This window comes from Fukomys damarensis, unplaced genomic scaffold (assembly GCF_012274545.1).
Source record: "Fukomys damarensis isolate Sample0158 unplaced genomic scaffold, DMR_v1.0_HiC HiC_scaffold_24, whole genome shotgun sequence".
Lineage (NCBI taxonomy): Eukaryota > Metazoa > Chordata > Mammalia > Rodentia > Bathyergidae > Fukomys > Fukomys damarensis.
In genome coordinates this window covers 68,449,042-68,462,214 of record NW_022900936.1, presented here as the reverse complement: position 1 = coordinate 68,462,214, position 13,173 = coordinate 68,449,042, and the positions used below count along the sequence as shown (strand labels likewise).

General features: G+C 40.0%; 1 protein-coding gene across 1 annotated transcript in view; it reads left to right on the top strand.

Annotated features, from left to right (window-relative positions):
- Muc13 (mucin 13, cell surface associated) overlaps nucleotides 1-13,173 on the top strand; it is a 61,811-nt gene that overhangs the window by 20,092 nt on the left and 28,546 nt on the right. The window contains exon 2 of the mRNA XM_010618280.2: nucleotides 7,693-7,790. Within this exon, the coding sequence (XP_010616582.1) occupies nucleotides 7,727-7,790 (64 nt within the window). The 5' untranslated portion in view covers nucleotides 7,693-7,726. The remainder of the gene's footprint in view (nucleotides 1-7,692; nucleotides 7,791-13,173) is intronic.

Below are 13,173 nucleotides of genomic sequence, written 5' to 3'. Positions count from 1 at the left end.
CCAAGAGCGGGGGGTGTGGGGTGTTGCAGAGGCCCCGCACTGCTGGGCAGTGGGCGCTTCTCACCAGTCTGCTCAGATGGAGGCCCAGGGCACTGGAGATGGAGGAGCAGGAGCCATGAGCTTCCCCGCATGGCTGGGCAGTGTCTTCCAGCTTTATTGAGATAAAATTAATATACTTTATAGCTCAGCCATTTAAATTCAGTGTATCACAACTCATTACCACAACTAATTTTAAAAACATTAACATCATCCTAATCAGAAACTGGTACTTCTTAGCCACTGTTCTCCAATTTTCCCAAGCCCTGAACAACTGTTAACCTACCTTCTATCTCTATAATCTCCCTTTTAAACAGAATTATACAATATATTGTTGTGGAAGGAATTGGCAAGTGACATGCACATAGAGACAAGGTGAATGGAAGTAAAATAATAAAAAGTGTATTTTGTCAACAAAAGCTCAGTCACACTAAGAGCCATGCCAGTGATCAACCTCGTACTCGATTGCAGCTTCCTCTCTATGGGATTTACCGCTATTATCTCATTCAGGTGGTTACATTTTATTTCCTCAGTTCACATTACCCATGTACAAATTACAGTAAGAAGACAGTTAACTTTAACCCAGATGTAACAATTCCTTGAAGTTAGGGAGTTTACCTTAAGATTTGTCTAGCTTACCTTAAAATTCTAGTACACAGGAATGGGGTGTTCAAGGTCAGGGATGAGGCCAGATGTTCCACTTCATGGTCAGTGCCTCCGGTGTCTGTTCATTTTGAACTAAACAAAGCAAATTGCTGTTAGAGATAGCAGAAGTCATTTTACATTTTCCTAAAATTTCGTAGGTTTTTTTGATTATTTACAAAAGTTCTCTGTCTTATATAATGTTTTGTTTCTGGTTTCTTTTATTTAGCTAATTATTTTCAAGTTTCATCCATGCCATGGCATATAGCAGAACTCCATTCTTTTTCATGGCCAAATTACATTCCATTGTGTATGTATACCACATTTTGCTTATCTATTCATTAATTGATGGACATTTTTCTACCTTTTAGCTATTATAAATGATGCTGCTATGAACTATATGTACAAGTTTTTGTATGGGTATATTTTCATTTCTTTTAAGTATATAACTAGAGAATGAATTGGTAAATCAATGAGTAACTCTATGTCTTTTTGAAAAACTGCCATATTGTATTCCAGATTGGCTGTACCATTTTACATTCCACTAGCATGATTGAGAGTTCTAATATTTCCAAATCCTCACAACAGATTGCAGTGCTTTTTTGCATACCAGCTATCCTAGTGGCTCTGAGTGGTTGTCAGCTTACTTTTAATTCTCTGGGGTGGAGTATGGGGAAAATTACCCTTCTTGCTAACCAGTACTTAGTCCAAAATGGGACACTACCATAATAGCCCAGCCTTGCAAGAGTATCAAGGTATTCTCTGGAAACTTGTTTTTCTTGGGGACAAAAGGGTCCAAGAGGCTGTGTCCATTGGTAATTAGTTTTTTAATTCAAAACCCCAGACCTCTAATAAGACATTATTGGAACAGAAGGAGGTATTTCCCAAGAGACTACAAATGTTTACAGGGCAGATTATTATAAGGGAGAGTTCTGTAGACAGATTGCTCTGCCCAACCTTCCACCTCTTGCTCTCTTCCCATGATTTACAGGCACAGAAAGTTCTGAAGGAGGGAGGTAACTTTAATTTTGCAAATAGCATTAAGGCAAATGCAAACATTGATTGATTGAGGCTAAACTGTACAGGAGGAAAGAGGATCCCTAAAGAGAAGTGTCCATGAAGTCTCACTGGACAATGAGGTCCAGAGTCAGGGAAGGAGGTCAGGGGCAGGGGTCATTTCTGGTCCTTTTCTGCATGGTAGCTTCTGACCAGGATGGTACTGAAATTAACTGCCCCCTAGAGAGTCAGTCATGGACTAGTTGTTGAGTGTCCCTCTGTGTCCCCTCTGCTGGATGTTGTTCTTAACAGAGAATGTTACCAGATGAGCAACATTTCCAGCTTTATCTGCTCTCACTATCCCCTGAAGTTCATCTTCACAGCGTTTTGCACAGAGTTCCATCACGGGGATGCTGTTGTTAGCTGGTCACTATATTCCCAGAGCCTAGAATAGCGGCTTTCACTCACAGATACACTAAAGAATTTGGTGAAGGAAGGAAGGAAGGTCAAAACCCAACACAGGCTGGTGGGGCCCAAGTGTAGTATTTCACTGTATATATTGTTTTGTGATTTACTTACATTTAGTGAAATATAATACTATAGAAAGTTTTCCTTTGTTGCCAACCTAAGCTGAGCTTTAATGATACATAAAGCTTATCTTGTTAACTTACTGAATTTGTCTTAACCAATCCCCAGCTTTCAGTCATTTATGTCATTTATATTTTTTTCTATAAAATATTTATTATTAATGATATTTCGGTAAAGATGTATTCTATCATATGTTTGGCTATTTCTCTAGGTTGCATTTCTGTAATGGAATTGCTAAGTCAAGGGATATGTCCATTTTTTAAAGTCTATGAGAAATATTGCTGGATTCCCCTCCTGAAGGCTGTGTAAATCCCCTTCCTGCCACTCCATATGAGGCCTGGTTCCCACTCACCATTGCTAACAGCGAGCCTGGTCAGGCTCTTTATCTTTTCTGGTTAAAGAGCCTCAACATCATGATACCTAATTGATTCCTGATGCTCTAACTGTCTCATGTGTACATTTCAAAGTTTTATTCCAAATTGGCCATAAAGAAAAAGTTGCCTGAGAAAATGAAATCAAAGATTTCCTCTTGGAAGAGAACCTTCATAGGTAATGTGGAGTAACAGCAATGAAAAGGAAGGTCTGGTTACCGATTACAGGGTTAGTTTCCAGTCAAATTTCAGCTTTGACTGTCTATTTAAACATCATGCTGTTCTCCCAAGATGACAGCTGTGGGAGGGAGGGACTTTCTTGAAAGCTTATAGGAAAACAGTTCAGAGTTCAGCTCTAGTATCAGCTTTGTTCAATTCTCTTTTTTCTTAGTGTGATGTGACACTTTTCATGGGATTGAAAATTCACATTTATTTATTTATTTATTTATTATTTTGGGAGGGGATACTGGGGATCAAACTCGAGACCTGGTGCTTGCAAGGTATTTTTTTAATAAAATTTTAAAGGCCCTCTTCTCTGCCATTTACCCTACAAAGTGCCATTGCATGGTGTTCCCCATCTTCAGGCAAATTTGTAACATCCTTGGGGTTCTTGACAAATCACACATCATTCTTTATTCTTTCGTAACATATATTTTATTGAAATTGAGCTCTTTTTAAAAATCTAAATGAATTTACTTTTTAAATAGTCATTATGTCACCACTGCAAATAAAGAACTAGTTTCCTTGGCCATAAATAGAAAATAATCATAAAATAAATACCATAAAAATAAAATATTGATTTCAGGTAGAGGTAGATCTCTTTGCCTGCCAAAGACTTTGTGCCTGAGATCTGATCTCTCTTCCTTGTAAAGGAAATATGCTAACATTAGAAAATAGTTACAGATATACTGGTAACCAGTGAGATTCCAAAATAACTGGAATAAATTGGAAAGGTATAACTTTCCCCCTAAGTGAACTGACATTACCCAGTGCTCAGTCCAGCAATGCTTTAGATCACCTCATGCGCCCAGAGAGCAATGGTTCCCAACCCTGCCCCTCTTCACAGTTGCTAGGAGGCTTGTTAAAATGGACTGCTCATTCTGGAGGTCTGGCTGGAGCCTGAGAAAATGCTTTTCTTTGAAAGTTCCCCAGTGCCAATGGTACTTCTACTCTGGAGAACACCTTCTGAGAACTGCTGCCCTGCTTGCCTGTCTCTCTTTTTAGGAATAGCTGGACTGGGGAAGGTGGGCAGGGGCAATCCAGAACCACGGTAAACCCCACACAGGTCCATTCTGTTGTTTTCAATTCTCTCAAAGTTTACCAAGCCAGGGCTAGCACCCCTGAGGGCAATGTTATAATCTCCTGAACCACTTGCTTCGCCCACCAGTAAATCTGAGCCACACTTGTGGGCTCCAGGACAAAGTTTTCTGACCTCAGTCACACTTCCCATAATTTCACTCAACTAGTGGAGAAGGAAGTTGTGAGAAGCCAAACTATGTTCTGGGGAAAGTTCCTTTATGAAACTTCCTGGGAGTTTAATTCCAGATGACAAATGATAAAATGCAGTTAAGAAGCACATCAAGTCTTTCATGACACCAAACCAAACAACAACCAGAGAAGAGTAAGAGTTAGCTAAACTCTAGGGGCAGGTAGGTAAACAACTATGAAATTTTACAAGCCAGGATTCAGAAAGTCAATACCTGCTCCTGTAGAAGATGTAGGTTGGTGTGAAATGCATCTCCAGAGTCAGTGCTCACGTATGTGTGAGGAGAGAAGAGCCCACCCACAAATCAAGCCGTATTCATCTGTCTGTTTCTTTCCAGTGCTTATCTCCACAGAGGCATATTTTTAAATTTAGAGATATAAAAAGACCCTTACCTTCCCACGTACAATCCTGCCGCGGTAGAAACCAGCACTTCCCACTGTTGCTGCTCTTGTTCTTAGCCCTGCACCCACACGATCATCATGGCGGCCACCACACACCACCAGCTGCAGTCCTGTCGCGGGCTGTGTGTTTGATCTTTTCGTATCGTGTATTACACTGCAGCAAACATGTTTGCACTCATCATCACTTCACCTGCCATTATTTTCTCAGAATAAAGTTCTGTCGCGGGCTGTGTGTTTGATCTTTTCGTATCGTGTATTACACTGCAGCAAACATGTTTGCATTCATCATCACCTGCCATTATTTTCTCAGAATAAAGTTCCAAAAGTGAATTTCTCAGTCAAGGGGGAAACATCTTTTTTCACAGCTCTTAACACCTATTGCCAAATTACTTTTAGAAGCCATATAGTTCTATGTAAGCATGTTATTTGCACCCTCACTAGAGTTGGATATTATCTATGTACACATTATAAAAAGATGTAAAGCATTGTTTTTTTGGTACCGGGTCTCAAACGCAGGACCTTACACCTGCCAGGCAGGCATGGCACCACTGAGCTAAATACCTGACCCATAAAAACACTCGTTTTTATTTTAGTATTAGCGTGTCTTTAAAATGGCTGGAAAGTTCTTTCCCCACTTATTTATTTACTGGTTATAATTTACATTTGTGAATCATTTGATCATGACAACTAATTCTGGAAAATAAATTACCCAGATGCACTGAGTTTAAATACCCAGCATGATACGATGTCTTAGTTTCCATTCCCTGCTCCCTGTACCTAGACCAAATCGGATGGCATGAACCCACTCATTCTCTTATTCTGTAATATTTACTGAGCACATGTGCTACGCCAGCTGTTCTGGATGCCCGGGACAAGGTCAACAGACAAATAAACCAACAAAAAGTCAAAGTCCTTTCATACTGTAATGAAGGCTCTGGAGGAAGCTGACTGGGACTGAGTGGGGTGAAGCGGATGGAGTAGCTCATTTCAGGTGGTGAAGGAAGCTCTCTCCTGTCTTCTTCCTGCCTGACTGGTTCCCATGCCTTCCTGTGACTGCACTGAGAACAAAATCTCTACTCTTTTGTGCATACTGTAAGACCCTGTGAGACCAGGCCTTTCTGACATCCCCTCCTCCCAATCTCTTTCTAAATCATGGTGCTTCTCAAATACACAAAACATCTTCTATCCTCTCGGCCTTTGCACTACTACTGCTGCCTGAAATGCTTTTCTCTCTCTCTCTCTCTCTCTCTCTCTCTCTCTCGCTCTCTCTCTCTCTCTTTGGTACTGGAGATAGAACTCCGTTCCTTGCACTTGCAAGGCAGGCAGCAGCGCCACTGAGCTAAATCCCCAGGCCCTGAAATTCTTTTGTCTTGATGTTTGAACAGCAGGCTTTTTCTTAATTTCTTTTTTTCTTTTTTTTTGTGGAAACAGGAATAAACTCAGGACCTTGCACTTGCCAGGCAGACACGGCACCACTGAGCTATATCCCCCGCCCCTGACCAACCTTTTTAAAGGAGCACCTCCTGTCTCAGAAAGTCCCTATGCCATTGTTGCATTTTATTCCCTTCATAACTTTTATCACTCTCTGAAGTAATTGTATTATCTGTTTTCTTCCAACCCCCAGTACTCCTCAGCTCCTAGAAGCTCCCAGAGAATAGAGACGGTCCCTATTGTGTTCCCTGCTTCGTGTTGTACAAAGATGCCTCAAGTACCTGGTATCAGTTAAACAGCCACCTGGACTTTGTTCGTGCAAAGTGACCACCAAATGAAACATTCATTTCAGTGCCAGAATTGCAGATTGACTTGTCAAAACATCATCAATTAAATATCTGAGTTGAGAAGATTGCTTTTCCACAAGCCATTTCTCTAGGAATGGTTTCCTGAATTAGAGAGGGAAACACTGGCTAGCCTTACTTATTATTTAAATATGATACAAATAATTAGTATTATGGAATCTGGGAAGGTTATACTTATTTGTCTATCAAGGGGCTAGAATTAGTGAGAAGCACATAGGGCTTTAAAAGTATCCTAATAGTTGATCCTATAGGCAGAAAAAATTCTATGGGCTTCATAATTCAATCTTGATAGATATTTTAGGTTTTATGTAATCCTCCAGAGAGTCTAATCACAGTATCATTTTGAAGAACTAAAGTAACTAAAATGGAGTGCTTGGCAGACCAAATCCCAATCCTAAAAAGCCCAGTCTCCTCTTGGTGACTTCCAGTGTTTTCCTGTGGTCACTGACCTCCAAATGAAGCTACAGCCTCTTGCTTTAGTTCTCTGTGGAGGAGCAGGTGAGTACTGAGCACCTCTATTTGGCCAACTTGGGATTCCCATATTCCAACCCTAAACAGCTCCAATGTAGCTCTCATCTGTTTACCCAAATAGTCAAACACTGACTCAGATGAATGGACATTTGGTTTCAAGCCCAGTACCCCAAAGAAAAAAGAAACACAAACAAAACCCCTGTATTAACAATCAAGCCCCATTTGAATCATTGATAAGATCATAGAAAGAATCATTGATAAGATCACCCTTGAAGATATTCTGGCCATGTGTTGTGGTGCATGCCTATAATCCCAGCACTTGGGAGGCTGAGGCAAGAGGATCTCTGCAAGTTCAAAGCCAGCCTGGGATACATAGTGACTTCAAGACCAGGCTGAACTACATGGAATGACCCTGTCTTAGGGGATAAAACAAAACAAAACAAAAAACCTCTTGTTAGTTGACTCTGTGAAAGTCATGTATGTATGAAATCTTTACTATAAGCAAATGGGAGGGCCAGGGATTTAGCTCAGCTGTTTGGTGGCCTGCCTTGCAAGCACAAGTACCCGAGTTCAATCCCTGGTACCCCCCACAAAAAAATGGGATCTAAGTTTTTGCTTTATAGATAAATATTTAGAATATTGTGAGGTTCTGCTAATAAATATCACTTCCTTTTCCTGCTTGGGTTTTAACCATATGAGAAAACAAAGAATATGACAAATGGAGGTAAAAATACTACTTTTACTGAGGAGCTTCTTTTGAAGAATGAGACTTAGGGCTTCCTAACACTGCACGCTTACCTTCCCAGGGGCAACGGTCCTGACCCAGGTTCTCTTGCCACAAGAAAAATGTAGCATCTGAGGATTCTCAATTGATTCTTATGAACTGACATGCTATCCTCACTTAGGATAAATGAAAACACCACACTGGGAAGCCAAGAGATGGCAGGAAGGAGCCCTTTCACCCGGGAGGAGTACCAGCAACAAGGAAGAAGCGTTTCCCCAGGTGAGCTGCTGTATGCCTGTGGTCTTGGCAACCCTGAAATGTTGGGGTCCGCTGAGGGTGGAGTCAGGGGCGGCAGAAGAGACAGCAAGCACTGATTCATCTTTAAGACTGCCTGACTCTCTTCTTGCCCATATTTTTGCAGATGGGTCAGGGCACCGGGTGCTGCCAGTGCTCCAACCCTCCCTTGCCATGCTCTTTGTTTAATACCCAGCTGTTGTGTGGACTTCTTGTGTGGACAGCTGTGGTACACATAGGGCGGCATTAGCAGACACAGGTGATATCCCCTGAGCTGTACTCCTCTGATATCCTGGACCTAAGCAGGAAAGGCCAGTAGGCTGCTTTTCCTGATTTAGGAGAAGGGATAGAGGACCCCGTGTTTGAGATGTTGCAGCTAATTACCTGAACTTAGTTCACTTTTTCCAATGTTCCTAGGTCCTTGGTTAGCCTTTCTTAAAGTGAATTTAGTAGGCTAAAAACGCCATGAAACAATGGCAGAAATCCAGAAGACAACTAACTCAATTTAAAAACAGACCAATTATTTGAACCTATACTTTACAAAATAACAGCAGTAAGTGGCTAATGAACATATGAAAAGATGCTCAGTCCTTTGTCATCAGGAGTCGCAAATGACATGGCCAGCATTATAGACTGATGGTACCAAGTATTGTCAAGGATGGGGACAACTGGAACTCTCACATACTGTTTACAGAATGTAAAATTATACAAACATTAGGGAAGTAGGTAGACAGTTTATGAAAAAGCTGAACTTATACCATCATACAATGCAGTCATTCTGTTCTAAATATTTACTCAAGAGAAACGAAAGCATATGTCCACATAAAGTCTCGTGCATGAATATTTATTACGCTTTTACTTGTAACAATCAAAAGGCAGAAACAGCCCAAATGTCCATCACCAGATGAACTGACAAACCATAGTACATTCATGCTGTGAAATACTATACAGAAACTAGAAATTGTTAATATATACTACATGGGTAAATCTCCAAATAATTGTGCTGAGTGACCAAAACAACAAAATAAAGCACAGTACAACTGTATGATTCCATTTACATAAAATTCTAAAAACTGCAAACTATCTATAGTGACAGAAATGGGTCAGTGGGGTTGACCTCAAAGGACATGTTCCTCTTCTGAGTTGGGAAGGGCTTACCTGTATGTATAAGATCATCCGTGAAATAATGTGATCATCTCCAGAGATGCAGGAAAAGCCTTTGACAAATTCAACATCCATTCATGTTAAAAACCCTGTCAAAAATAAGTGTAGAAGGGCCTTACTCAAACTAATAAAACCCATTCAAGAAAAAACCCACATCCAACATTTTATGAAATGGAGAAAAATTGAAAATGATCCCTCTAAAATAAGGAATAAGATCAAAGTGTCTGCTCTTACCACTCCTCTTCAATATAATACTGGAAACTTTAGCCAGAGAAGTCAGGCAAAAGAAAGAAATAAAAGGGATGACATGGTCCTTTACATAGAAGAACCAAAAAACTTCCCCAGAAGATTCAGAACTAATAAATTTAGCAAAGTGTCAAGATACAAAATCAATGCACAAAAATCAATAGCATTTCTGTACACCAATAATGAATTCACCAAGAAAGAAATCAAGACAGCAATCACATTTATGGTAGTTTCAAAAAAATTAAATACTGGGCCAGGGATTTAGTTCAGTGGTTCCACCGCCTGCCTCGCAAGCACAAGGACCTGAGTTCAATCCCCAGCACCCACCCCCAAATTAAATACCTAGGATTCAACCTAACCAGGGAGGTGAAAGACCTCTATAATAAAAACTATAGTACTCTGAGGAAAGGGTTTGAAGAGGGCATTAGAAAATGGAAAGACATCCCCCTTTCCTTGATAGACAAAATCAACATTATCAAAATGGCCATATTGCCAAAAATAATAAAAAGATGGAATGAAATTTCTATCAAAGTATCAACAACATTCTTCACAGAATTAGAAAAAATAACCCTAATCTGGTTTTATGTTAAACCAGAAGGACCCAGAACAGCCAAAGAAATACTGAGCAGAAAGACCAAAATGGGAGATGTTATAACCCCAGATCTCAATTATATTATGAAGTTATAAAAAAGGAAGAGCATGGTACTAGCACAAAAACAGACATGTAAACCAATGGAATAGAATAGAAGACACAGAAAGAGTTCCATGCACCATTAGCCACCTGATCTTTAACAAAAGGGCTAAGAACATATGCTAAAGAAAATGTATCTCTTCAACAAATCATGCTGGTTAGTCATCCATGTGTAGAGAATGAATAGACCCACATCTCTGACCCTGCACTAAAATCAAATCAAAATGCATCTAAGACCTAGATACAAAAACAGAAACACTTAACGTGCTGGAAGATATATTAGGAAATGCTTAGAGACATGGGCATATATGCAAGGACTTCCTGAATGGAATTCCAGTAGCACAAGAAATACTGCCAAATACCAACAAATGGGGCTTCTAGAAGAGGAGGGGATGAAGGGAGGGCAGGGGCAAGGGGAAAAAATGAGAACCAAGACCTGTCATGTAAAGGTACAAGATCCCAATGATGAATGTAACTGTAATGTATACCTAAAATGTACCAATAAACTCAATGAGGAAAAAAATTAATTAAAAAGCTTCTGCACACCAAAGGAAACAGTTCATAGAGTGAAGAGACAACCCACAGGATGAGAAAACATTTACCAGCTATTCTTCTGATAGAGATCTAATACCCAGAACAGCAGTCTCTACCTTTTTGGCACCAGGGATTGGTTTTGTGAATGACAAAAAAAGCCGAGGGGGTGTTGTTTCAGGATGATTCAAGCACATTACATTTGTTCTGTGATTTATTTCTGTAATTATTGAACTATAATAGATGATGAATTAATTATTCAATTCACCATAGTGTGGGATAACTTCTTTTCCCATTTGGAAGACACTGATGCCCCAAGTGTGTTGCTGATGTCCAGTCTATCTTGTGGTCTTGTCGCTCTTACTGCAAAACAATAACAACAACAACAACAACAAACCCTGGTTCACAAAGATAGAATGTTGGAAATGGAAATCCAAAAAAGTATGGAGATTTGAAATGGTCTCAAACATACTTTTAAGATCACCATCATTTGTGATCTCAAAGAGTTGATCTTCTATTATGGATGATGTCAACTCACCTGGCTCATTCACAGATGGATCAAGATCCATTCCTTCCCAATTCAGAGGTCTTTTGCGGTTGGGAAGTAAATGCTCAAATTCTCTTGAAAGCTGAGCTAGACAATGGCGCCCCGGCTGGAAGAAAAAAATTCCCTGGTTCAGTCTCTTTCGAGATCTTTGCTAATGTTTGAAATGGCAAACAAGTGAAAACGTATCAAAAGATCCTAATGTTCACTCATCTCCCCATAATCCCAGTTTGGCTTTGAATACATCCCCTTTATCTGCTAACTTGAACATAGTTGTTGGTCTCTGAAGTCACAAATTTGAGTTCAATGACCAAGTTGAAACATGACAAGTTTTGCATTATAAGTAAGCAAGTTTGGCATCCCATTCTGTGTCACCAAAATGTGATTGTTTTTCTAAAAGAAATCTCTGGAGTGGCTCTCATAACTCAAAAGTTAGCCACTGATCTTCCCTGTAAATTCTGTCTCATTTCTGTGTGTAAGACAAGCTTTGTGTACTCTGTGTCCTTCTCTTCACAGAACCATGCATGTACTTTAATATGATTGATGATTTTAATCACATCTTCAAAGCATTAAGTTCAGTTGACATTTTTCAGCTAGCCAGCATTTTACTCTGAATGATACAGTGGGTAAACTCACATTCACGACTTCTTTGTCCTGAACAGTGAAGCCAGAAAGCCGCCCAGTCATGCCAGCCACTCCATCCATGCATACACTAACAAAAAATGAACAATACAGTTTCCTGATATTTAATTATCCAAAGACTTAACTAATTCTGCAGCTGTGTTATTGGTTGGCAGCAGCAGTGCACATACCATATCCTCATGCACATCCTCCTGAAAAATAAATCACACAAATCAAGTATTGTTACCTTGTTGTCAACATCAGTAGACTCATCAATCTGGATTGCAAACCACAGTGACTTATTAATCCTCTCCAATCAATATCCTCAATATCCCCCTCTCTAATCAATGCCTCAAAATCCCCTGCTAGTTAGTCAATTTGTCTAGTTATGATGCCAAAGAGGAACACATGCCACAATTTGCACTGTAGCCTTTCCTAAAAGTTCATACAAATGTTCTCAGCAGCAGACAGAATCAGCACTTCACCTATATAGTAAAGGGCTTCTTAGCTTTTTTTTTTTTTAGCTGACACATTTGATGAAGTGGTAGCCTTCAATAATTGCTTCTGTTCTTAGTGTTCACATTTTTTCTTTCAAAAAACTCCAAAGGCTCATCTTTTAATACAGTGTGCTTAGTCACTATGTGGCAAAGCAGTTTTGAAGGTTTCATGGCATTCATGGATATGTTATCACATATACAAAGAAGGCTTGGAGAATATGAGTCATCTGCTGCAATGAACCTATACCTTAAGCAGGACTCCTGGTATTATCTTGTATATGTAGCTTTCATTTCATTGGTAGTCTTAAAGTCTTCTGTCTCATCATTGGGTCTCTCTCACTTTTCAAAGAAGTTCTCCAGTGATGCTTGTTTTTTATTCGTTTTGACAAGAGCTTGTAGGCAAACAAAACTGTGACTGAGAGAAGTGCTTCAGTGGTGAATACAATACTAGGACAATCACACAGAGACTGAAATAAGTGGCAGGTTCTGACTTAAAGCCTCCCACCAGATACATCAACTTACTTGCCACTTACAAGCCTGCCACAAGGTGCAACCTCATTGTGACTTGCCACTCACTGACAGGGTTTGATATGAGTTTGCAAGCAGTTGATGTGCTGTGGTCTCTGTGCAGCAAACCCTCTCTGCTAATGTTAATCTGTATTTGCAGCTGCATCCCAGTGCTAGCATCACTGCTCCAGCCCCACCTCAGATCATCAGGCATTAGCTTCTCATAAGGAGTGCACAACCTAGATCTCTTACTTGCACAGCTCACAGTAGGTCTTGCACTCCTGTGAGAATCTAATGCCACACTAATGAAACAGAGTTCAGGTGGTAAAGTAAGTGATGGGGACTGGCTGTATATACAATGGAAGTTTTACTTGCTTACCCCTACTTTTCTCTTGCTGTGTGGCCATGGCCTAGGAGTTACTGACCTATAATCTAGAATATATATAGAACTCAAAGCTCAGTGGTTCTGCTGCTTGCCTCACAATCTCAATGTCCTGAGTTGAATCCCTGGTACCAAAAAAAAAAAAATAGACCCCAAAAAACAAATGACTCAATCAAAAACTGGGC